Here is a 26,976-nt window from a genome sequence, read left to right on the forward strand (position 1 = left end):
GAAAAGGTCAATCCTAGCTCTATCAGATGCTTATCACCAAAATCTGCTGACTTTTAAATTAATGATGTCACAAGTGGTTCATTGACTGCTCCTCCAAATGTCGACAAAAGTCGACTTTAGCACTGAAAGAGTTAAGCAAAAGTACCCAGGATTGCTTTATCGCCGATTTTTGTTTGTTTCACATTGCTTTTGCTCCATAAATTGGATTTCAATGGAAAAAAGCACAATTTGAATGGAATTACTCATTTCAATTAACCCTTTCAGTGCTGAATTTCTCCAAAAACTGTTTTTTTTTTACCGTTAAACTGAATTTTTGATGCTACGATCCTGAATTTCCCTTAACTTTACTTAAAAAGCACTTTTCCACAATGCAGCAAGATTTTGAGGAAGATTCCATTAAAAAATGTACAAAAATGTACTTTGGTGCATGCGCATAAGCCAAAATTTGGACTTGTTTTTTTTTTTTTTTTTTGCGAAATCGTTTCCATTTTTTTTCTTGCTCCTTTTCCTTTCGTTTCTCTTGGCTTTGTTATTTCCACTTCTTTCTACTGTATCCGTCCTTCCTTTAGACCAAAAAAGTTTTGATAAAAACATTGGTAAACCCTGTCAAGAGGACCTCGATCTTTTACAGGTGTTTTGGCCTTTTTAAGCACCGATTTTGCACTAAAAAGTGATTGACTTTTTCTCGATTAGCTCTGTTAGGATGCGACCGATACGCAAAATGAATAGTTCTTTGAAAAGGTCAATCCTAGCTCTATCAGATGCTTATCACCAAAATCTGCTGACTTGTAAATTAATGACGTCACAAGTGGTTCATTGACTGCTCCTCCAAATGTCGACAAAAGTCGACTTTAGCACTGAAAGAGTTAAGCAAAAGTACCCAGGATTGCTTTATCGCCGATTTTTGTTTGTTTCACATTGCTTTTGCTCCATAAATTGGATTTCAATGGGAAAAAAGCACAATTTGAATGGAATTACTCATTTCAATTAAGCAAAAAACAAAAGCCCCAATGAGTGGTTCCAAGAAAAATCCATACCCACTTTAAGAAAGGTCATCGATATGAAAATTTCCTGTAAGCTTTAACCATGCCCAGTAAAAACAGCAAGGAAAACAAACAAACAAACAAAAGATTGTAGACAATACAGATTGAGCGCCGTTTAGAGTCTTTGTTTTGGTTCGCCACATGAAGAAAGATTGCGTTACGAGCTAGCTGCGTGATACATCTCCTTCAAAACAGGCACCTAACAAGCCTACTAAAAAGTATACCCGGCTTATACTTACACCGTTTGTTCGATTCAGGACTTTCCTTTACGAGCCGATTGGGTATTTTCCTGCTCTTCAACTTCCGAGCCACCGTTGCACCCTTCTCCAATACCCCCACCCCCCCCCGCCAACTGACCCCAAGCCCCCCTTCCCCTCTCCCACCGCGCGTGCACTTTCCCTCCCTTCCTTTCCCCTCCTATCTATGGATGGGACTCACAAGGTTGGAAAGGATTCAAATGATCCTTAGATCGTGTGATAGGGCTTTTTTTTTTCCAGCCACGATTCAAGCTTTGACATGCCGTGAAAGATCGATAGCAAATAGTCCTAGACCCTACCCCACTGATGTGAGAAATATTGACGACACCGAGCACATTTGTTACCAGTCCACTAACAAACAAACGTTCGCGCCGGTGTCGCCGGTGTGTTTGTGTGCCCCACTTTGCGTGAATGAATTGATCTATACACAGAAGTTTGGCCAAGCTTTTCACTCTTTACACAAGTGAGTAAACTAAACATAAAGTGCATTTGGTGTCATATCACTGAATCCGTAACTGGCTGACTGTTTCATTGTTAAATCATTTAAGAACCTGCGTAAGCTCGGCTTATATAGATCAAGTTCGATCACATGGAGTCGATTCGTTTTGGAGAAGAACTTAATTTTTCTTTCGCCTTAATACAGCATGAAGCGGGGACATCAGCCAGAGCCAAAGTTGTACCACTTCCAGAAGTGTCGTCTATTGCGGGATGGCAAACTGATCGAAGACGATCTTTGGGTGAGAGATGGAAAAATTGTCAATCCCCGAACAGTATTCTGGGAGGAACAAGTTCAAGCTGATGTACAAATTGATTGCAATAATTTGATTATAAGCCCAGGATTTATTGATCTACAAATTAATGGTAAGTGAAATCAAAGGCTCTTCGAGCAACCTCATGGTAATTCGATGAATTCCAATTATGTAACGCAATTTCACTTTACTACTAGCGTTCAATACTAACGGAACATGAGATGACGTGACACGAAACAAAAACGTGCTGTGGATGTCGTGTTAACTAAAACACGTCACACGGCAAGCGCAATAATGTTTTTTATAATTTAAGCGTAACTGCATGTAGCTTATAGCTGCCATCAATAATGTCACAATCTCACTTAATTTGCCTTTGAATGGTTTCGTAGCGCGATTTCTATTTTTTTACCACAAAATATTTTAGTGTAACATTTGATCCTTTTTACCATTTAGTAAATTTGTTTTGTGAATATGTTTACTTTTCTATCAGCACATATAGCGTTATTTTGAGAAGCGAATAAAATTTGAGAGAAAGATGTGCGTTTCTGCTCGACTCAAAAAGATGAAAAACGGATGATGTGACATGAGATGACGTGACGCGAAACAAAAGCGTGCCATGAATGTCGTGTTTACTTAAACAAGTCAGAAGGCAAGCGTAACTGCATGTACCTTATAGCTGCTATCAGTAATGTCACAATCTCACTTCATTTGCCTTGGAATGTTTTCTTACGCAACGGGTCATTGATAGCGTATGCTCTGAGGCTTCGTTGAGCGAATGCTATTCTCTTTTATCACCATAATTTGTTTTGTAAAAATTCAACCTTGTGAAAGAGAGAGACCCTGGAAACGAGGTTGGAGAACGATTTGTTTTTGATTGACATGTGCTGAATGGTGTATTAAAGAACCTTTTTGTCAGCACGTTTACTGTTAAATGCATGCATTAATTGCGGTTTAATATCAGAATGGAGTGAGTGAGTGAGTCCGTGAGTGAAACACGTGACTTCGAGAATGGTCACTACACCTTCATTACCATTTGGTAAAAATGAAGTGTTATGAAGGGCAGACCTTAGTTTGGAAAACCTTTGTTGCATAGGGGTGCAGCACCCCAGGGTGTGTGTGGGGGAAGGAGGAAGGGGAGAACTGGGTTCGACATACCCTATTCCAAGTACCATCACTGAAATATATTATTTTTCTACCTTATGGAGTTGGTTGATGGCCAGCTAATAGTTAGTCAACTATTGGTCAACTATTGACTGATTAGGCACATACCATTTATTTATTTGTTTATTTATTTATTTTTTGGGGGTGGAGGGGGAGGACAATCACAAAAAATAACCCTTCTACAAGAACGCAGGAGAATAAATTGTGCACCAGTATAGTGGGCTGTCCACTTTTTCTCTGTGTATCGATGAATGTGTTTTCCTAATTTTTGGGTCAGTTGGTTGGAAAAAACACTTCAAGAAAAGTGAAAACAAGATACTGTACCACCAATTAAAGGTGAAAAAATGTTTTATAACTTTTTCTAAAAAAAAAAAAAAACGCAAAAGAATTTGGATTGGTCAGACAACAGCAAACTGAGAAAAAACAGGGACAGCCCTAGCACAGATAAAAAAATTCAAGCAAGCCTCACCTGGTAAACATGGATGGTGCAATTGGATACTGGAAAAAAATTCTTACTCGGAAGAAATTGCCCAACTCCCCCTCAAACATTAAATGGTCTGTCTGTTATCAGTTAGCTATTGACCTTGTATCAGTCAGCTCTGGGGCGGGTTGTTTGAAAGGCGATTAACGCTAACCCAGGATTAAAAGATGATCGAGGTTTTAATTTCTCTTGTTTTGAAGACTCTTCCATAGCTAATGTTTTGTGAAATTTGAGATTGGTCCACATCACTGAAACTGGGGGACAAAGAATATAAAAAGAAAACCTCAACGAAATGTTTAAAAATTGAATTCAAAATTCACGCTAATCCTGGATTAGCTTAATCATGCTTTGAACAACCGGGCCCAGGAGTGTTGACCAATACAACAGTAGATAAAAGATATGTCTTCATTTAGCAGCCATACCCAGTGATTTACCTTTTAAATAGTTATATGAACTTTCCATTGAAAAAAAAGTTTACCTATTTTTATGGGCTCTCTTGTATTTTAGGTGGATTTGGAGTAGACTTCTCTTCTGATCCAGACAAGTTAGAAGAAGGTTTAAAAACAGTAGCAAAGGGTCTGTTACAGCATGGCGTAACATCTTACTGCCCTACAATTGTCACATCATCTCAAGAAAGTTATAAAGAGGTATGTCACATATTATAAGCCATCCTGCTTATTAACTATAAAGGTGATTTCCAGTCCGTACTGCACAGACTCGGGGTTTGTTTTCGTTTTTGTTTTGAATTCATTGAAACGTTACACTTCGGGGGGGGGGGGGGTGACAGCATACATAAAGTTTTTCAGTCGGCCATTGTGGTTTATGGTTCCTTTCGTTCAAGAATTCCCGATGAGCTGAAACGTCGGTTTGAAATAGCGTCAAGGTTCTTCTACTCGTTATTATTTGTTCTGCAAGGATATCTGGCGTTAATAATGAAGAAAAAGGTAAGTTTGTCACGGAATTTTTAGTTTTGCTTGTAAACATTCCTTCGTGTGAGGCTCATATAAACATTGCAGTCGAGATTGTGCAGTAAGGACTGGAATTCATCTTTAACTATAAAGGTGATTTCCAGTCAGTCAATGTAACAAAAAGCCATATTTAACTTGTGCTTTCATGTCTAGATTTCAAAGAAGATAAAACGAACCCCAGGTGGTGTAAATGGAGCAGAAATATTAGGTAGGTCACATAAACTTGCCAGTAACTGCCCCTCTTTAGGCAATGGTGTGAGAACCTGTGGCATATTTCAAATGAAGAAGGTCTACTGTATCTCTTCTCTCCCCCGGCCCCTCCCCCTCCTGAATGGCATCCTTGTCCATTGCTTGGTTACCCCTGGTCTTTATTTTTCTGGTAACCGGCCATTTATACGGATGGGTGGCAGAAGCACTGTCAAAAGAGTTAAGTGTCTAGGCAACTCCTTAGGTGCTGAGGGAAGGTTGGGGACCAAAGAAATGGGAGTGAATGAGAGAGTCTAGCAATGAAACAAGAAAGACTAGGAACGAAAGCTGGCTGGCCCTGCAGGCCAAGGACGTGTTTTTGTTCCTAGTTTTTCTCATTCACTTCCCTTTCATTGGTCCCTAGTCTTCTCTCTACAGCACAGTTATTTTTTTGCCTGCAGAGGAGGCTACAGGCAACTAGTATTGCCACCCATCCATATAAATGGCCAGGTACCAGAAAATTTAACCAAGCAATGGACTAGCCAGGGACGGCGGAGCAATTTTCCAAGTGGGGGGGCTGACTAGTGACTTGAAGTGAGGGGGGGGGGGCCTTAAAAGACCCTTCTCTTAGTAAGTCTTTTTTTTTTCGGAAATTCAGGGGGGCTAAAGCCCCCCAGCCCCCCCGGCTCCGCCGTCCCTGCTAGCATGCCATTCAGGAGGGGGAGGTGAGAGAGAAGAGATACAGTGAAATCCTGATTTTCTCAAAGCTCCAAAGAAAACAAAAATTGGTTTGAGAAATCAGGGGTGAAATCACTTAGTATAACAAATCCAAGGAAATCAACATTTGGTTTGAATTATTGGGGGTTTGCGAAATTGGAATTCCAATGTACTCCTAGTTGCTTTATGCAACTGAAACCAAGTTCAGCTCTGGATCCATCAACATGGTGTAATCGGCCCATTGCAGACATTGAGGTTGACTTTAACCATTAAGCTATGCAGGGGATCACTAGAGAGTGTTAAACGAGTCTTTTAGTTTTCAATATGTTTCACTGGGTTTGATGTTCTAAACTTTTACAGGTTCTCATCTGGAAGGACCATTTATCAATCCCGAGATGAAGGGAGCTCACAAAGAACATCTGATGCGGCAGATCAGCACCAAGGGAGCCCAGGAGTTGGAAGATTTTTATGGTTCGCTAGATCACGTCAGTATTATAACAATTGCTCCAGAACTGGCTGGAGAAAACATGGAGGCAATTCAACAGTTGGTGGAAAGAAACATTGTGGTATCCATAGGTAAATGAAAAACGTTTTACATATTGTTTTAATCTTCCAAAAAACTGCAAACATAACCAAGCAGACATAGATCTTTCTTTTCATTCTTCATTTATCCCTATGAGAGAGATATATCATACTGTGGACCTACACAAATTGAGTGACTGTTGATGTTTCAAAATTATAAACTTAAAGGAATGTATTAGCCTGCGTAGCAGGCACTGTAGTTTATACCGAGGCTAGGAATGTATGAGAATACCGAACATTCCTATAAGCATGAACTATAAATAATAAAGATGGTAGATTTTAAGCTCGGTGATAAATAATGAAGATGAATTTTTCAAGAAAGACACAGAATTTTTCTTTGTCCCATGCTTGTTTTTCAATAATGACACGAGAGGTATCTGGGAGGCCATGGGTTCAATTCCCGTCAGGGACTCAGAATTTTTCTTTGTCCCATGCTCGTGTCATTGTTGAAAAATTCATCCTCAGCATGAACTATAGCATGTAATATTCACATTTAAGTTCGAAATAAATTGTAAAGTTACCTCAATCATTGTGCTTTGTCGTCCTTGTGGCTCAAAAGAATGAATTTTAGTGGTTTGCTCGATTTTGCAATGCCACCTACTGTACATAATAAAAGGAGTTCTTTGATCTTAATGTTAAATGCTCTTTTGAACTTAATGTTAGTATTACTCGCTGTAGTTCATGCTAATAGGAACGTCTTGGTATTCCTATACATTCAGGACTCCATAATTTTGAAACATCAACAGTTGCTCAATTTGTGTATGCCCTCTGTGGAGGATGTAAGTCTACAAAGATCCATCTAGTGTCTTTGACTGGTTGATTGTTTATTCTCATAGGTCACTCAGTGGCAAATCTGTCAATTGCAGAGAAAGCAGCAGCCAGTGGTGCCTCATTCATCACCCATCTTTTCAATGCCATGTTGCCAGTGAGTACAGGCAGACTTAAAATTATCATTAAGTATACTAAAACAGATAGCATTGTTAGCATGCTCCAATTGGCTTTACTGTATCCTTAGTTTCATTCACCTCCAAGCAACTCACACACCGGCAAAAAATTTAATCATTGACGAAATTTAAATTAGTTAAAAATCATCCTTTTTGGCTTTTTAAGAACCTTGTGTTTACCGAGACAGCGAGCAGCGAGGTAAATATTCACCACTGGCCGCTGACACCGAGGTGACTAGTTGTTTTTTAGTGTATACCTAAACATAGTATATACCTGTTTAGATATACACTAGAATTCGTTTTTGTTTTTTTTTTTGGGGGTTTGGGGGGGGGGGGGGGGGGGGGGGGAAAAAAAAAAAAAAAACAGCTAGTCACCTCGGTGTCAGCGGCCAGTGGTGGATATGCCTTGGTAAACACAGGGTTCTCATGTCTCGGTAAACACAGGGTTCTCATTTGAAGGCGGGACCCAAGTACCAGTACCAGGATACTCAAGAGTCAGTACCTACTTCTTTCAAATTTGCTTCATTGTGTTCTTTTCTGTCTGCCTACTCTCCCTTTGATGCCTAATTCTTCTTCAAAACTTAACTTAACGACCCTTCCACTTCATAATAGTTGTTAATTATTCAAGCATGTCTCTCCAGCCATTACATTGGTAGGTCCCACAAATTGTTTGGGAATAAAGAGCTAGTAAAAAAAAAAAAAAAAAAATTAATAAATATATGACATGTACAGTACAGTACAAATGTGACTAATAGTAAATTGTGGTTTCTTTTCATCATAGTTTCATCATAGAGATCCTGGAATTGTAGGTCTTCTCACAGATATTGACACCCCTAAACCCATCTTCTATGGACTGATTGCAGACGGGATTCACACACATCCGACAGCTACAAGAATAGCACACAGATCACATCCTGATGGTGTGTGAGTCTTTTGTTTCTACTATCCCAACCCTTTTTATTTGGACAGAAGTCGGTCTCCTGATAATGATTTGACATGTTACCTCCTGCTCCCCTGATTTCTATTAAATTCTCCCAACTTTTAAAGAGGTACAGTACAATGACCTTATCGTTACTGTTTAAGACTCTAGTGGTAAGCGCTTGGGGTTGTTGAGGTTTTTTTTTTTTTTTTTTTTGGGGACCGCCTGGACTCTGGATCAAGTGGTCTGGGTTCGAGCCCTGGCTGGGTCATTGTGCTTTGTTCTGGGCAAGACACTTTACCTTCATAGTGCCTCTCTCCACCCAGGTGTATAAATGGGTACCAGCAAACTAGTGCTGGGGGTAACCCTTCAATGGACTAGCATCCCATCCAGGGGGGAGTAGAAATACTCTTAGTCGCTTCATGCTACAAAAACCGATGATAAGCTCCGACTTGTGTTGGACACTAGGCTTGACACAGACTTAACCTACCGGTGAGCCAGTTGGCTAGATTGTTCTGGACTTCATCCACAATCTTTCTTCATTCTATGTTTGACTGTGGCCTTCCAAGGGGTTTTCGGATGTCGCTTTGTCCCTTGTTTCCAACCCACCTGTTGCCTATTTGGTGAGGAAAATGTTGTCATTATCACAAATATACACCCTTTCAGTGCTAGTTTCTGTCAGTGCTCTGGAACAAGATTGTCGCTACATTTTAGCTATTTTGTAGCATGGTTGCCTGTTGCCAAAACCACTTGAAGTGAAGTGAATACTTTATTTACCCTCGGATTATCTTTAAAAGGCCTCTTGCTTTCATACTTTTCCCAAGACTTGGTTTGCTGAACAAACAACTGAATTTGCCTTTACTTTCCATTCCTGCTCTAAACAGGTCTTGTTTTAGTAACAGATGCAATAGCTGCCCTTGGCCTCTCCCCAGGGTTACATAAACTTGGTCCAATGCAGGTCGAGATTGATCATGAGAAGGCCACCTTACAAGGAACAAACACATTAGCTGGAAGGTATAGTGCTAACAACCATTTTCTAGTTGTTCTCCTTTAGGTTTTACTCTTAGCTCAGTCAAGTCTTGGTCCTAAAATAGTTACAGCTTTAATATTTTTTCAGTGGAAAAGCTAGAGGGTTGCCTCCCTTTTTGCTGACCCAAGGGCCTAAAAGGTTAAAAATTATTATCTTCCCCCCCCCCAACTTTATTGGAATAGGAAAGGAAACACCCACCCCACCCCACCCCCTGCCCTGCCCCTTTTTGAGTACCTCTGTCTACCACAGGTTTAAATATCCAGTACTTGGGGGTATTGCAAAGGAAAATTTTGTACTTTTGTCTGAAAACAGCTAGTAATTAAATTTTTGAATCAATCTTAATGACATGGGCACCAACATTGATGTTTTAGGGCTTGACATTTTTCATGTAGACTCGCTGTTCACTTTTGAATTCTCCCTTTCTTCCTCTTAACACCTAGGAGATTTTGAGGCGGCCTGAGAAGGGAGAGGAAATGGCCCCTGAACACGTAGTGAATCAGGCTTTAATGTTTCCTACCGGTATTTTTAATTCTTTTCAGTATTGCTTCCATGGATGTCTGCGTTCAAAGATTCAGAAAAATGTCAGGTTAGTTCTAGTTTTGTGAGCAAACTTTCCTTGTGAAATGTGCATATATTTCGACCATTGTGTGGCTTGCAGACCCATCTAGGCCTTTCTCGATTATGCTTGCATTTTTTTCGGCATTTTTTGGGAAAACGAGCATTTTTTTTCGTTTTTTCTTGAAAAAGAATTGCTAGCATTTTCTGTCATTTTTCATGACTGTAATCCAGATTTCAGCACTCAGAAGGATAAATAATCCTTAAGTTTCACAATTTTGATTACTTAATTTGATTGTTTTCTGTCTGTTTCGACTGTTTGTGCGTTGTGTTACTTGTGTTGTGTTACTTACGTGTGTGTTTTTTTAATTTTTTTTACAAAAAATTTTTAATATTTTTTTTTATTTCTTATTTTTATAAAGAAACAATTATTAAGTGTCACCTATTGTTGATATGAGCATATAATGTAAGAGTTCGTACGTTTTGTTTGAAATAAAACAAAGCATTCTTTGGAATTCAAGTGGCATTTTTTAAAGAAATCAGGCATTATTTAAGCATTTTTTTGGCTTTATGCGAGAATTTCTAGTAGCATTAAATGCCAGTTTTACTAGCATAATCGAGAAAGGCCTAGTCCCATCTATAGAGTGCCAGAGGTGGAGGGGTTGGGGGGTTGGGTAAAGAACCACTTAACATGAAGTTTAAAGAAAACCTGAAAACGAAAAATTTAAAGCAACTAGTCACTTGCATACAGTTAACTCTCTCTAAACAGACATCTCTGTAAGACGGACACTTCTTTAAGGTATCACGGAAGGAAAATTGGCTTTTTCATTCCAAGTGAAATTGTGTGCAAACCATCGATGGTAACCCCAATAAAGTATATATTTTCTAAAAGCTTATTGAATAAAGATTGTAATTTTGGATTTGGTTTTGATCATATAGACCATAATAAGCAACGACAGCATTTTTTTTGCAATTATGGTGTTGCGCAACTTTAGGTTTATTTGTGAACACATTTACATGAGACACCTGGTGTTGGTCCCGTCCCTGCCCTTTTCAGTCATTTTGCTGTTACTAAACTCCCCATAAGACGGACACCTCTCATAGACAGACAGTTAAAGTCTGTCCCGACGGTGTCCGTTTTAGAGACAGTTGACTGTAAAAATGTTTTGCATCATGTTTCAGGCTGCACAACAGTCGAAGCGCTGGAAGGAGCCACTCTGCACCCGGCCCAGGTGCTGGGAATTGAACACAAAAAGGGCACCTTGAATTATGAGTCTGATGCAGATTTAGTCTTTTTAGATGACGACCTCAATGTACATGCTACATTTATAGCTGGAGAACCAGTGTGGTTAAAGAAAGGAGGCTTGGTGACCGGCACAATGCAGCTGAAATATAACATGATGTCAAACAAATCAAAGAAACACAGCCGATAAAAAAAACATATATTTTAATCTGTAAAATCTTCACAGCCTTGACATGTATATTCAAGAGCAAGGATGGTAACCGAACTATATTTAAAATTAAACCTCTGCAAACAGGCACCTGCTCTATTTGGAAACGCCCAAGACAAAAAGTCACTCCAAAGCTAGTTGTGGTCACACATACTGTAATATTTAAATGCCATAAAAATGTGCAACTTCCAAATGAATAAGTGCATGAGCACCTTTGGCAGACAGTCATTCATGGCCACACCAATGTTGTAACCAGCACAATAAGTGAAGTTCCCTAACTTCTCCTAAATGGAAACCTATATTATTTTTACAACCACACGATGTGATAACAAAATAATATTATAATAAATTGTGGCCTCCAAATATTTTCTAAGTTACCAATAATCCAACCCTATATGTTGGAGCAATCTGGCTGTTAACATTTATTTTTACAATATTTTATTTTTCTCATAAATGTAATTGTATGTTCTTTTACATTAACTTCATACAGTAGAACCTCGATATAACGAAGGGCCAAGGGACTGGCAAAATGTGTTCGCTATATCGAGGTTTCGTTATATCGAGGTTCTTTTCCATATATTTTGCTATTACTGGGACGAAAAATATCGTTCGTTATATCGAGGACTTCGTTATATAGAGGTTCGTTAAATCGAGGTTCCACTGTACAATTTCTATAATAATGATAATTATTATTACATAATTATATTTAGTTTTGTAAATTAGAAGAATGATTTAACTTTAAAAAAAATGATAGATCCAATATTTTAGAAAGGAGAATTATATAATAAAACCTCTTCAAAGAAGATGGTTATCAGTCAAGCTGCCTAATTGTTAATAAAAAAAATGTTCCTAGCTTATAAAATTTCCATCTGCATGGAAAATAAACAGCACACCGGAACAGCGAGGATCGAAATGCACCAATCACAGCTGTTAAAAACCAACCAATCACAGCGCAGCAGCGTGCTTTATAAGGTTACACCTAACCAGTCAACCTTATCGCCTGATGAAGACTAGCAGTGTGCAGTCGAAACGTTGCGATCTACATCACAAGTGACACTACGTCGTGAGACATGATGGCCATGCCTTAATGTTTATGTATTTTAACATTTTTTTCTTTTTTGATAGGCACACGCAACTCTTTAAACGAAAAACTGACAGGGTTTGGTTAACTGAATTACCAGCCTTATCCGAGGCATCCATCTAGACTGGACTAGATCATTCAGAAGATAATGGACTGAAAAAGCGCGTGAGGCTTTTTCGATATTCCTTTTGGTTCGTAAGGATACCTAGTCCAGTCCCCTAACACTCCCATCCCAGCTATATTTAGGGAATGAACCCAGGCAGGAGGGATAGAGTCCAGGATAACTCGAAGGGACATAGACTGAACTGCACTGGGCTGGATTTGCAAAACCCGGGCTGGATTTGTAAAACATCCACCTTTGACAAATCCATGTTTTTACAAATTCACCTTTTACAAATCCTTTTATGTCTTACAGGTCCGTATTTTACAAATCAACCTATTGCAATCCATGTTTAAAATGTTTATTGTGTTTTTTTGGGGGGGGGCCCAGGCAGATTTCACGTTGTGGTGAAATCTCTTCCAAGGTGGACACGCAAAAAATGTCTGAGATGAAGGAACCCCGGTTCGTTGACCGATATGGAGAAGATTTTGTCTGACGGTGATGGAGATGGAAACGAGCTCGTCCGAGATAAAGACGACCTCGTCCGATATGGGGACTGACCCTTCCGATGTGGAGATCAACTCGTCTGAGATGGAGACGAGTTCGTCTGGGATAGAGACGAATTCGTCCGATATGAGGACGGGCTTTTCCGATATGAAAACGAACTCGTCCGATATGGAAACGAACTCGTCCGATATGAAAACGAACTCGTCCGATATGGAAACGAACTCGTCCGATATGGAGACGAACTCGTCTGAGATAGGGACGAACTCCTCCGATATAAAGAATGAATCGCTCGAGATGAACGCCCGAAAACTCTTAGAGATGGACGAGGACTAGATTGAGATGGGCGAAATTAAAACTATAAGAATTAGAAGTGAAAGAGAATTCTTCCTTAGTGGCTGATGACGTCTCCAAGATGGCCGGACTATAGCTTTTCCGAAATGAATGAGGCTCTGCTCCGCGCTGAAGGAAACTCGTCCGAAGTCGTCAGTGATGGACCGATAATTCGTCTGAGCCCAGAAGGTAGTCCTTTATATCAGCTATATAGGGATGGCCTTAAAGGGTATGGATTTTGAGTGCGCCGTGATGGCCTGAATTAGTGTATAGGGTACATTATAAATATAGATTTTGACCATTTGAAACATAAACGTACCCCTGTCAGATAAACGTACCCCCTGATCGACTAGTAAAGTTCTGCCAATGCGGGTAATCATACTCGTATTTAATTTCAGTTGATAGTTTGGTCTGAAATAAGTTTTTGGTTACCCACATGGGAAAACTTTACTGGTCGATCAAGGGTACGCTAAATTATGTTTCATTTAGTTAGCGATAAAATGTCCACACCAGATAAACACTTATTATCTTAATTTTATTACCACTATTTTTGTTATTATCGTCCAAGGGTCCTTGGTTATAAAAAGTTCCTATACGTACGTGATCCTGCTAAAAGCATTTCCTTCCTAAAGTAATAGGTATGTATTGTTTTATATATGTTTTTTTTTTTTTTGTTTTTTTTTTTTGGAACATAAATATAGGTCAAGATAAAAAAAAGTAAACTGAATATTCTAAGTTTTACCGCCAGGAATGACTGTCGTAAAAAACAAATCAAAGTAGCCACATCTACATGTAGCCAATCACAAAGAGAATATACACAACCAACCTATCAGAACACAAACAGAACACTGCAACTAATGCAAAGCGCGGGAAAACATGCAATCGGTGCCAAGCATGGGAAAAATACGCAACGGGTGCCATGCAAGCGCGGGAAAACAAGACAAAACATGCAACCGGTGCCAAGCGGGAAAACTCGCTTAAAGTAAGCACTTGTACCTTAAGGTTACTATTGTTAGCGGCTACTAATTTTAGCGAGTTGGGCCAAAATCGCTAAATTTAGTACTCGCTAAAATTTGCCTCAGTCAAATTTAATACGCGTTAATTTAATACCCCCGTCCGCCAGAGGAACACAAAATTAAATACAGTGGCCTTTTTCAACTATACGACAACGTCAGAAGGTAGGGCAACTATGAGGGCAACAATTACGAACGGTTGGGAGAGCTGGGATCACCGGCATCGTGGAAAATATGTCTAATTTCTCTGACGAGGACGACTATTTAACATTTGCAATTCACTTTGTTCTTTCTGACATTTTTAAGTGACTTTGTTCTATAACTGAACATTTATTTTCATCTTAGCTATATATCAAAATTGTTTTTTTTTTTAAATTTTCGGAAAATTGCTAAATTTAATAGTCGCTAAATCTTGCTCATAAAAAATCGCTTAAATTAGTAGTCGCTAAAAATTAAATAGTAACCTTAAGGTAATTTTGCTCTTGATTGGCTAAAAAACCCGCATGTTTTTCCTGATTGGCTTGCGTGTGTTACATGCATTCTTCTCTACTTTGATCCAGAAGAAGTAGTTTCACTTTTAAGAAACGTTGATGAATATATAATATCAGTTTTAACTAAGACTTTAAATGTTTAAATCAGTATAATTATTTTTGGTTGGTTTCCAAAACCTAGAGTCACATACATACTGCATTTGGTAGACGGAATATTGTGACTGAAAAGCTACTTATTGTTAAACCTAGATACATTACTTTACTCTCCTAGTTGTCAAATACCTTTTTTATCACATTTTTTACTTGAGCTCCTGCTAAGAGTCTTCCGAGCGCCTTTCAAAATTTTCATCCCAAGCTCCTCGAACGCCCCCAGGCCGGCAATACCTCGAAGTAGCCGAGTTTTTTTCAAATCCCTACAAGATACTTGCTCTAGCGTTTTCAAATAGGTTTATTTAATCCTTTTGTAAGTGGACCCGTTTCAATGTGTTGCTAGAATGATCTATTGAGGAACGCGAGCTGGTACGGTGCGACGTTCTTTAGAGAAAGCCGTTGTTTGGCCGCTAGGGAGAACTATTCTTTGTAGGCACGCTTTGTTTGACATTATATTTCTGACAAGTAACTAGTAGGCCTTTCTCGATCATGCTAGTAAAACTGGCATTTAATGCTACTAGAAATTCTCGCATAAAGCCAAAAAAATGCTAAAATAATGCCTGATTTCTTTAAAAAATGCCAGTTGAATTCCAAAGAATGCTTTGTTTTATTTCAAACAAAACATACAAACTCTTACATTATATGCTTATATCAACAACAGGTGATACTTAATAATTGTTTGTTTAAAAAAAAGATAAAAAAAAATAAAAAATTATTTAAAAAAAAATAAAAAAACACACACACAAGTGACACAACACGAGAACACAGTAACACAACGCACAAACAGTCGAAACAGACAGAAAACAATCAAATTAAGTAATCAAAATTGTGAAACTTTAGGATTATTTATCCTTCTGAGTTCTGAGTGCTGAAATCTGGATCACAGTCGTGAAAAATGACAGAAAATGCTAGCAATTCTTTTTCAAGAAAAAAATGCTCGTTTTTCCAAAAAATGCCGAAAAAAATGCTAGCATAATCGAGAAAGGCCTAGTAACTGGGCGTACGAGCTAATTTCGCGCGAATCGCGAGAACAACCTGTCACATTACCGTTTCACTGCTTTAATTAAAAGGAGACTGCTGGTTTCTATCAGGACTACTGGATTTACTATCAATCAATAGTCTGTAAGCTGTGGAGGGGGAGGGAGGGAGGAGGGGCTGCAACGAACAACACATTGTCTGAATTTCTTTGCTTCTATCTTTAGCTTTTTTTCTATCCAGCTATCTTTTTTCCGGTTTTTATTTTATCTTTAACTTCCAGCTGCTGGTTTAAACTTCTCTGCATTTCTAAACTCTATGGGTTCACCTCTAACAGCCAGCAATATTTATGCCATAATTAAGTGATACTGCGGGATGGCACCTCTAACTTCAGATGGATCACTCGTAACTTCCTTTCAAGTTGATATCATACTTCCTTGGCACGCAGACCTCATCATCAGACGACACGAAACTTTGAACCACATTGGTCTTGTCTTTACCCGGTTTGATAAACACTGCATTGGTAGAATTCGTAGAAGGAGCTGCGTCGAAGTAATTGAACGGCCGAAGAAAGAACCTTGCAGTGTTTGCAGCCGAAGCAACGTTCGGGACATCCTCGGAACTCGGAATTTCGATACAGCCAATAGAAACCCAGGCGACAAGATCTTGATTAGTGATTGCATCGTTTACATCTTGAAAGAACTTTAGGAAGTTGACAACTGGTTGAGTGGGGTTGTTCTGGTTGTAAAGTGAACTGCTCCTTCGCTCAGTTTTCTTGTATCTCGTAATAACAAGTGGATATATCGACCACGGAGCCATCTTTGTCATGTAATTGTCCTCGGGAAGTACTTGTTTTACTGCCGATACAGGTTGAATTAGATATCCCCTCTTTAAGTTAACCTCGTTTTTGTTATTGCTAAATACGTTGTAAAAGGTTGGCTTGTCAAAATCAATTGTCTTGAACTCCGTGTCGGTCTCCAGTCGCATCTCTTGCGGGCGAAAAACTTTTAAAACATTTCTTTGCGGGGGAAGCCACATATTAGCTTTGTCTTCAGTGTCAATTTCAATCTTTTCAAATGAATTCGACCGGCCATCGACATCAAGATCGACTTTGTAATGAAAGATATGGTCGTGCAAATTGCCAAGCAGCTTAGAGTGAATTTCTTGTCCAAACAAGTCGTCCAACCCTCGCCTATCATTGTCAGTTTGTAGGTACCCGGTGGGAGTTGATTTGACTTCTATCGCACCACTCTGATAAAACACAAAGTCGTAGATGTTATCGTAGTTACGTACTGTGGTGATTGTGCGAAGAACCAAGACGTGATTGGTTAATCCTTCATAAAATCTGTATCCAGCTTTGCCATCGGTTTCAAAATGGCGCCTAAGGGGAATACCGCTGTCCATTTCAAATACGCACACTGCATTCTTGATAACTTGCGGATGGTCTGTGTCCACGAAATGTTCAACGTCAAAAAATTTTGACGTTACTGGGCAGTCGACGCCTCCCACCAGCTCGAAGGTTTTTGATCCCATTGCCCATCCGCCAAAAACAAAGTTAGCCGCCATGAAGTAGGGGGAGTAACCAGAGTAGAAGGATATAGCTTCCTGTAAGCTGAGTTCATAGATGATTCTTTTGTCTTTGAAACGAATGTCGAAGAGTTGAGGACCCGAAACGGAATCCATTCGAAAATCGAAGCTCCAATCCATGTACTTAATGTGGCGACCGCTGACCCTGAATCTCTTTCCATCAGGCTCAAACATCCGTGGAGCGCGCCTTGCTTTCTGGGAATGGGGGATTCCACGGTGTTCGTAAGACGAAAACAACGGTTTTTGTGGCGCGGGAATAAATGATTTAACAATGCCCATCGGCTTGTTGTACTGAAAGACGAGATCGTCGACGGTGCTAAACGGTTGTCCGTTGTAATAAACCTTCTTTATTTCCCATCTGGAAACGTCAGAACCACGAAAATCTATGTACAGTTGAAAATCAACTGGGTTCAACGATTCGCCTTCTAGATCGCGGGTGAACTGGAGCCAGGTCGCTCGCTCGTCGCTTGTTTTTCCAAACGGCCCTTGTGGGTGAAACTTCAAAAGTTTGTTTGTGCAGTTGTGGTAGCAGTATCCATCATAGCTCTCATTTAAAACGTTAAACGCTTTTGTCGTGGCGTCTAACACGATCTTTTCAATGACCTTATGCTGTACTTGATCGTATGGACGCACATTAAACGGGATAGCGTTGCCATGTTTTTCGAATGACATTTCCTTGTTGTTGTTCAATGTTACAATGTATTCTTGAACAACGGGAAGATTAGCATCACCTTGGAAAATAACAACGAGCGCCTTTCTAGCGGGCTTTGACTTGCCTTGTTCTAAAAACCCCAGAACTTCTTCTTTATCGGGAGGGTGTAGTTGTATCATGTACATGTAGTTGTCTTTTACAGAAGCGTCCTCGATGCTCTTCAGCTTCAGCGAGGATTGTTTTAGCATGAAATCCCTCGCGGCGATTATTTCTTCGCGTGAGAGGTCATTAAAAATACCTTGCGTCTTCGGGAGTTCTCCTTCGTTGAGAATTTCATCGGCACAAGTGTCGCTTCGTAGGTCACTTGGGTATTTTTCTTTGTACTGGGCAAAATCAACCGCTACCACGATGAGCGCTATCAGTAACCCAATACAGAGGAGTACCAGAATTGTGACGGCGATTTTCCATTTAACGGGAACGACGATGCTTCCGTCTTTGTTCATGGCGATCGCGAGAACATTAGGTTTGGTATAAAACCATGATAAAAATCTAACTTTGTCAACACCTGTGACGCGCGATAAATGGCGGGCTCGAATTAGGTCGCTTAGTCCGTTCCACGCGTTTCAGACCAACAACATGATTTAGCTTCATTGGGTTGATTAAGACATGCGAGAATCTCGCCGATTCGATGTTTAAATATTCATGTTATTGTTGCGTGTCACCTTTTTCATGTTTTTGTTAAGACCATCTGTCACCGTTTCATTCAATGAAAACTGTTTTGCATTTTCACTCAAGGAAACTTCAAATCGACTACCTTGGAAGCTTTTAACGCTTTTGTGCAATATGACAAAGCTGTTTATAGAAAAAAAATTTGATCGAGAAAAAAGACTGAAATGGGAAAAACTTAATGAAATAATATTTGTGTTCACCGATTATTATGCGAAAAAACACGCGGTAAAAATCTGTATAAGTAAATATTAGCTAATATTTTATTTTGGTTCGCTTTTGTCGAGAATTATTATTTTCATTTTGTCAAGATGTTTTTTTTTTATTCAAACAGGTTTAACCGCTTCCATTATGACAAATCTTGAGCACGTGAAGAGATCGCCATATTTATTTGCAATAGAATATGTTTTAAATATGTAATATTGTTTGAATTCAGTGTGATCGTTCATGTTAGATACCTGTCAGCGAGTAACAGAATATTAATGAAATATTCATGGCGTTTATTGCGTTGTGATATTTGCGGTCAAAAACATTAACAAAGCGGCCACATAAATAGCGAAATAATTTTGTGTTTTTCTCGATTTCGTTCTTATATTGTCCTTTAAGGACAGTTGTTGTTTTTGAAGGATTATTCACAGAGAAAAGATTGTAAGTTTATCGGTTTAATTCTGGGGTAGCTAAGATACAAAACGTCTCGCGGTGGCGTGCGAAATTTATTCTGTTTTTCTTCGATGTTTTTTGAAGAAAACATGTAAACCATTCAAATGGCAAACGATGTTCAACAAAGTGTAATCAAGTTTTACATGTACGAAAACCGGTTAATCCGGCTTGGATGACGACGTTTTATCACGAGAATCCAAAATTGTCGATGGCGACATGTCGATTTTTCATGTTTTTCTCAGTGCAAGTTGATTTATTCAAGATAAATTAAACAGAAGGGTGCGTTCACGCATGGCTAACATATTAAAAAACTGCTTTGTTATTCATCGTTATACAGGCATCAAGTATTTATTTAGTTTTCGCCAGCAGGAGGTTACCTCATGGTTATTTTTAAATGAATTTGCCAACCCTACTTACAACACTGAGGCTAAATACAGTTCATTACTACACACTACTTATTATACAAATGTTATACAACACAGCTACTTGCACTACAATACAGTTACCTTACTTACATAACAATACTAAAATCACTACTTACATCATTTACAACACGACTACAATTACATTTACAATCACTTTCACTTCTATACGATTTCGTTTTGTGCTGCTGATAATAATACAGTTCACACAGGATTAAATAACTTACAACTAGTTGTACCTATCGGTAAGTGCCAACGAGCGAAATACTCATGTTTGTTCATAAGAACAGATATTGAATGGTTTTTGATAGAACTATATTTGAAATAACCACTGATATGGTAAATTGTATTTTAGGTAACATGCGAAAAAAGTGCTATTTCTCTGGTGTTCATAAATGACACTGGCTTGATAGCCTGCGTAGCAGGCGCCGTAGTTTCCAGCACGCGTATTCTCGCGATCGCGCACTCTTTTAAACACACTAAAAAACGTACACAGATGTCTGCTACGCAGGCTACGGGTTTGACAGATTGATAACTCTTGACAAATCTTTAAATTCTTTTCAACGTTAAAATGTCACAAAATGTAGGCAATAAATGAGGTTTAATCACTGTTTTTTAAATACAACACGCGATGGTTAAAATGTTTCCGTCCACAAAAGGGATAGTTGCATTTTAGGAACTTCTTATAAATCAAATCCCAAAATCAAAACTGCTAAGATGCTTTTTTAAAAATATTTTTCAGTAATCAGAGACAGTAATGCACGAGTCCGATTTTAGTTTCGCATGCGAAGTGTCATGTTTAGTTACGCAAAACTTGAAAAATTTGAACAGAAAACAAAACTTGAACGGTCAAGGATTATTTGGAGACAAAATTTTTATTCAAGTTAACACTACATTTGCCGTTAGAAGCAAAAAACTTTTGACTTTCTTGTGTGTATGACATGCAGTAATTTTAGTGAGCGTCGCATTGAATTGATGTTATTCCTACGCGAAGCGAAAATGCGTGCCAAATAAAATATAAACGGTATTTGATTTGGAATAAATCATCGGTCAAACAATTACTATAAACACAATCAATACTAAAAGGAAGCATTTACCCGACTTCAGCATTCTCATAAGTCAAGAAAACTCTATTTGAAGTCAACAGTCCGCTTTTGATTTTCATGTCTCTCTTCGATCGTAAATCAAAGGACTCCAAAGTCGAAAGATTATTTCATCGCTTTGAAGACCTTGATGTTCACTTTTTCGGCGGTCGAATATTCTGTAGGGTATTCTCTTTCGATTTATAATTCCCTAAAGGTGTATTTATCGGTAAAGGGATGAATGACCACACTGAAAATTTTAACAGCGAGCCGCGTGGACGCCATTTTGGTCATTTGCTCTCTAGCAAGGAGTGAGAGACTGGGAACCAGTTGGGAAGAACAATACAACCCAAATATGGGGTTTACTTACACCCAAATATGGTCAAAAAAAAAGTCCCTTACGCAGAACTTAAGATTTTCTCTGCCTATATACTCATACGCACACGGCTCTATGATTCTGCCGCCTCGACAGCCTCACCTCTTGGCTCGGCTGTCTCGTTGGCAATAATTACCATTACTTACAATTTGTATGGCTTAATTTATACACACTGTTTTAAAGAATAACTATTTGGCTACACAGGAGTTACATTAAGAAATTTAGAAACTCTCAGTATATTTTCCATTTTTGATTTAGATTTTGGCTGTCTCATGGTTATTGCTCTCTTAAAGAATCAGGGGCACCCAACAGCCCGTTTCGGTGAATATCTGTTCGGAAGACCTATAATCGCCTACGATTTTCGGATTAAAGTGTGATGAAAAACTAGAGATATATTTGGCTCAAACTTTTGTGACATGGGAAAGAAATGCCTGCTGTTTCCAGAGAGAGAAAAATGTCGTTTTGGGTACGACAAACGACCAGCTACGATATTCGAGAAGGGAACAGCGGCTTGTAAATTTGGGTAATAATATTTCGTTCCCTTAAATCAGTTTCTGAAGTTTTAATGTCTAGCTAGCGTATCCGAAAAGATACAATTTTCTTAGCGTTTAAAAATAAGGCATTAACTCGCACAAAAAGGACACTTAGAATGTAAAAACGGTGTTCCAACACCTGTAGTATAATTTTTTTGTTGGGTGCCCGTGAAAAATAGGTTGTAAGTGCGGGACGTTTATGTGACACTTGTTATATCGTTTATGAAAAACACCACACTTCAGACACTTGCAGCGCCCAAACATTCTTGGACCCAGATCCACTCGATACCGTCTTAGCCGACGGGGACTTTAGAACTAGTTAAGGGGACTATAGCAGACCTGGAGACGAGAAGGTCCAAGAATCCATTCATACTTTTTTCCCAGAGTCGGCTGTCCCTTGTAGCCCTGCGAGCCTTTGCACGAGGAAAAGGTGACTCTTGGGACACGTGATTTGATTGGTTAGATTTTGATAAAGGGAATTGAAATTCAACTATTAAATTGAAAATCAACGATTAAATCAACCGTTTTAAAACCTTTTCTTATAAGAGAGTTCATTTGATTGATTAGATATTAAATTTTCTTTGCTAAAATCTTAGGACGACAATGGAAGTCATCCAGATTGGACACTTCGTGACGTTTTATATGGATTGAACAATGACCGATTTAAAACGATCCTCTCAGTGTAGAGGATCTAATCAGCAATAACTAAATAACTAACGACGAAAAATTGCAAGGTCGATAAAACAGTGTGGGATTATGTTTCGGAAGACACGGCTTTCCTTCTTCATGGTCTGACAGAGAATGACTCTAAAAGTTTAAGGTTTAAGTAGTAGCACCCAAGCTTTGTAACCTGCGATCAGGCGTTTTTCCCCTTAGGGCATGATCTCAGATTAAAGCTTTGGGACTCTATGCCCCGCAGCATACGTTTGACAAGCAAATTAAGAGGAAATCCGCCAGGACTTCGAGTAGTTATTGGACAAAATTATGTACCAAAACTATTTACACCTGATTGCAACTTTTGTGTTACTGCTTCAAATATATCTTATCGAAAGAAATCTTTTCTAACAACACCAAACATCGAAAACTAAATTCGAAGTTCCACTGAATTGGCCCATGAATCGCTTAAAAGATGTGAGCTTTTGCCCATAGCTTGTGAACTTTGAATATCATTTTCTCAGACTCTGATAAGAAATTGTTGTACCAGAATTATTTCCACCTTATTGCAAACTTTTTTGTTACTGCTTCAAATATCTTATCAAAAGAAATCTTTTCTAACAACACCAAACATCGAATTCCAGTGAATCGCTTAAGACGAATTTCCAAAATGGCTACACGTGAGATTTTGCCTATACCTTGTGAACTTTGAAATTCATTTTCTCAGACTCTGATAAGAAATTGTTGTTGGTGTTATCACAGATAATTACTTACATCTTTACCTTTTATTAAGGGTAGAAAATAACGCAATAAGATTTAAATTATTCTGGTACTTGATTTTTGTCTAACTTTAATAAATATTACTCGACTTCCTAGTGGATTCCGTCTTAATAAGTTTTTCAAGTTTAGTCAGGTTAAGACTTTTTTTTTAAAAAAAAGTTTTTTCCTTAGTATGTTTCAATTTTAAATTTTTATCACATATTTTAACTCGTTTTATGCTTTTTACTTTTTATATTTTACTTCCTTTTTAACATTTTATATATATATATATATATATATATATATATATATATATATATATATATATATATATAATGTAAGGGCAAAGAAACAATAGTTGTATGCTACAAATACTTATTATTTGTTATTTTAAAACGTAAATGTTTCCTAATCCTTTTAAATTTCAAGTTTTAACGTTTTTTTTATCTAGTATTGTGATTTACGTGTTGTATCGTATTTCCCATATCTAAAATTTGTAACGTTTAACCATTAGAGTAATTCTCTGAAAGACCCTGAAGAAGGAAGGCCGTCCCTTCCGAAATGTTGGAACTTAAATATAATCCCACACCGTTAAATCGGACTTGCAATTTCTCTTTGTTAATGACCGATTTGCCTGAGAATACTTTGATTGAAGAAATAATTAGCTTCATTTGTAGTTAGGGAAACACTAGTTAGGTTTATTTACATTGCGTTCTGGCAATTTGTATCTCGTTGGAGTGGTGTTTAGTGAGTACAGCTAATTCGAGAAAGGTTGTCGGAAAAAGCGCAAAAGTGCACGCGACAAGACCGAAAGGTGGTCTGCATGGGTATTCACTTGAATTTTGCATATTGGCCTAGAAGAAATGTACTTTTTGCACGTGAAGATTTTGTTTTTCCCCTCAGGAGGCCTTTTTCTGTAAGACTTTTTCTGTCGCATGTCTTTAAGTTTCGAAAATTCCTCTAAAATTCAGCGTAGCTAAAAGTACCTTGTTTCCACGTGGCTGAAGAGAAAGAAAACATGCAAATTCGCGTTTGTCATGTCGCCATCTTATCAGTATTGAGCACGTGCTGCAGCTCTCTACTTTTACCCACACTACCTTTCGGCCTTGTCGCGTGCACTTTTGTGCCTTTTTCCGACAACCTTTCACGAATTAGCTGTATGTTATTGTTGAATACTTTCCTTTCCTAGCTTCTGTTTTAAAACGAGTCTTCGTACTAAGTTTTTCTTATGAAAATGCTTTTCATTTATATGAAATGGAATGTGTAAATAAACTCATGTTTTGCTGCAAGCCTAAGTTTGAAACTTAGGCAAAGGCTATAAACTCCACACCCCAGTACAGACGAGAAAAAAGATCAAATTAAAACGGTGACATAAGGACCTAAGGGAGGGAGGGGTGAATTTTTTTGTTGTTGGACGAGCGAAAAAGATACTAAAACAAGATAAAATAATCCAACCTTCCGCTGATATCGCGAATCCGACTAGAGACTAATGAACCATTTATCATTTGACAAGAATGATCATCTTCTCCTCCATTTTAGATTTGCATAACATAACAAAGCCTTTGACTATATTCGTCTTTGTGTACGATATTTTGTTTATAGCCGTAGCAAGACAAAAATTGTTACCGCTACAATATCAGAAAGAAAAAACACTTTTTTATGTTGATTAATTTCCTTTTATACATAGCTTCTAAGAGCAGCCTGAATTAAATGTATAAATAAATAAATAAATTTAAAAATTTTGCCAAGGCCTCAGTTCACTGTGCACTACTTTGGGCCTTTCTAGAAGCTTGTATTTTTTTTAGAGGCCGTTGACCAGCCGCTGTCGGCTTGTCAGGACTGAATAAACGAACTAATAGACACAGAACAAAACCGCCTTCAGACAGCTGAACCAGCTGCTAAGGAACAACAAAATGTGAGACTTGCCGCCTGGGCGATATTAGATATCGGTTATGTGTTCTTTATTCTGAAGAAAACAATGCGTACTTGAAAGTATTTTAATATGAACTCACAACCTTTACCCTCTTAAAGTTAATTGACGTCCGTAAAAATATAACAAAAAAAACTGGCTCAAAGACCCTTGATCGCCTATTAATTTTAATGCTGACATTTACAAACGTCTAATGTCACAGACTGCAAGAAACTGCCGATTAACTGTCGCATTTTAACACCTCCATAAAAGCTTTCCTTAATTTCCTATTTCTTATTCCGTAAATGAACGGCCCGACAACGCTGTCCAGAAATATCAAGTAAATTCCCGCCATACGGACATTTCTTGGCGGGAAAACGCCTGCCGCGTCCATGCTGTCCATGACGAAACATGGCAGCCAACAGAAACAAAACACAAACACAATAAGCGAGATAATGCGTGTTATATGAATATCGTCCCCGCGAACCTCTTTAGTTTGCAACTGCTGCTGACTTTCCATCGTTTGCTCTGTAGTAATCTTGCTAAAGCAGAGAGCGTGTGACCCGTCATAACCGCTTCCTTGAAGCTGGTCTCCTTCACGTTTGTTTACAGTGTTGAAGTCTTTCTCCTCCTCAAGTGCACCGTCTTGCTGTTTTTGCGAAACGTAAATAAATCTTACAGCGAAAATGCCGGAATGATTATCGCTGGGTACCAACTGCTCTTTTGTCCGCCATTTGTTTTGTTTTCGAGCGCCAAGTGAATTGAAGTCATTGAACGGTTTCTTACGATGTTTTTTGTTCGTATCAATTTCATTAGCAGCTCCTTGGTTTTCCCCTGCTAACGTAGCTTTACTTTGAACAAATGACTGCTTCACAGCAATCCTTTTCCGATGAGAATTCACCGTTCTCACAATTTTTACGTTGCAAAAGACTACGATGATAATATCTATGAGCATGAATGTATTGGCCGTGATTTTAAACGAATAGCTACTGTTGTCGGTATGGCACAAGGCGGTGCGTGGATTAAAACTGTAATGTCCCCATCCAAACAAAGGTGGACTGCAACAAACGACACATAAAATCCAAATACAACAAATTATCTTCAGCACTAGCTTCTTGTCAAATATTCCTCGGTATTTGTTGGGATAGCAGATTAGCATATAGCGATTTAAGCTTATCGCTGTTAGAGTGAATAAAGTTAGAGCGAATAAAAGATAGTTTTGATATCCCTGAATTTCACAAAACGCCGCGCTAAATGTCCACTGTCCTTTTTCAAGAGTCCATACGAACACGGGTAAAACTGTTACAGCCAGAAGAAAGTTTCCTACAGATAAATTCAGAACAAATATGTTGGGTATAGTTCGCAGTTGTTTCTTCTTGTACATGACCAACATCATTAAGAAATTTCCCATCGCGGCAGCAGAAAGGATCATGGAAGCTAATCCTACTTCTGCGACAACTTGCGCGGTGGTTCTGTAGTCCAGTGAAGAGAAGTTACTCTTCGATTTTAACGGCTTCGCGGTGTGATTCATGGCGACTGGCACGTCAATGATCCAAGTTCATCAGTACATCTGATTCAGTGGAGTTATTGCTTTTCCAATTAAAATCTAGTGCAATAAAGCTATCGTGAACAATGGGGCGAAGCTTGGAAGACTATTGTTTGGAACAGCGAAGACGAATGGGGGTTATGGTAAACACAGCACGCATGAATCATGAATATTAAAATTTACAGTGAATGCAAGATTAAAAAGCTATCGACAAACAAGGTTTAAGTTTTTGTTGAACAATAGAGGTGTTGTACGCGGAGCAGCTGAAGGAAGCAATTCTGGATCTCCCCAATTTTATTTTCATGAAACGGTTCAACTTCATTTAGATTTTAATATTGAATATGGTTGATTTTGATTCCAAGTCAATCAAAGGATAATAA

General features: G+C 38.5%; 3 protein-coding genes across 3 annotated transcripts; 1 reads left to right on the plus strand and 2 right to left on the minus strand.

Moving 5' to 3' along the window:
* Nucleotides 1-1,665: 1,665 nt before the first annotated feature.
* Nucleotides 1,666-12,140, plus strand: LOC144653425 (N-acetylglucosamine-6-phosphate deacetylase-like). The gene is made up of 10 exons (XM_078513414.1): nt 1,666-1,763; nt 1,944-2,161; nt 4,199-4,338; nt 4,813-4,867; nt 5,923-6,138; nt 6,981-7,069; nt 7,870-8,008; nt 8,892-9,021; nt 9,577-9,623; nt 10,775-12,140. Exons 2-10 carry the CDS (start codon nt 1,945-1,947, stop codon nt 11,023-11,025), a joined length of 1,284 nt encoding a protein of 427 aa, XP_078369540.1. The 5' UTR covers nt 1,666-1,763; nt 1,944; the 3' UTR covers nt 11,026-12,140.
* Nucleotides 12,141-15,682: 3,542 nt separating this feature from the next.
* On the minus strand, nt 15,683-19,726 carry LOC144653426 (diamine oxidase [copper-containing]-like). The gene has a single exon (XM_078513415.1). It carries the CDS (start codon nt 18,430-18,432, stop codon nt 16,090-16,092), a length of 2,343 nt encoding a protein of 780 aa, XP_078369541.1. The 5' UTR covers nt 18,433-19,726; the 3' UTR covers nt 15,683-16,089.
* Nucleotides 19,727-23,572: 3,846 nt separating this feature from the next.
* On the minus strand, nt 23,573-26,679 carry LOC144654775 (tyramine receptor Ser-2-like). Its single transcript, XM_078515001.1, has one exon. The coding sequence runs from the start codon at nt 26,579-26,581 to the stop codon at nt 25,292-25,294; it is 1,290 nt and encodes a 429-aa protein (XP_078371127.1). The 5' UTR covers nt 26,582-26,679; the 3' UTR covers nt 23,573-25,291.
* Between the last annotated feature and the right edge of the window lie 297 nt (nt 26,680-26,976).

This window comes from Oculina patagonica, chromosome 5, assembly GCF_052425735.1.
Source record: "Oculina patagonica isolate OP01 chromosome 5, crgOcupat, whole genome shotgun sequence".
NCBI classification, from domain to species: domain Eukaryota; kingdom Metazoa; phylum Cnidaria; class Anthozoa; order Scleractinia; family Oculinidae; genus Oculina; species Oculina patagonica.

Excerpts from the sequence above, each read along its gene's own strand:
- LOC144653426 (XM_078513415.1), bottom strand. The coding sequence starts at position 18,432 with ATGAACAAAGACGGAAGCATCGTCGTTCCCGTTAAATGGAAAATCGCC.
- LOC144654775 (XM_078515001.1), bottom strand. The coding sequence starts at position 26,581 with ATGAATCACACCGCGAAGCCGTTAAAATCGAAGAGTAACTTCTCTTCA.
- LOC144653425 (XM_078513414.1), top strand. The coding sequence starts at position 1,945 with ATGAAGCGGGGACATCAGCCAGAGCCAAAGTTGTACCACTTCCAGAAG. Across the intron at positions 2,162-4,198 it reads TATTGATCTACAAATTAATG|GTGGATTTGGAGTAGACTTC; the intron begins GTAAGTGAAATC and ends CTTGTATTTTAG. Across the intron at positions 9,022-9,576 it reads ACAAACACATTAGCTGGAAG|TATTGCTTCCATGGATGTCT; the intron begins GTATAGTGCTAA and ends AATTCTTTTCAG.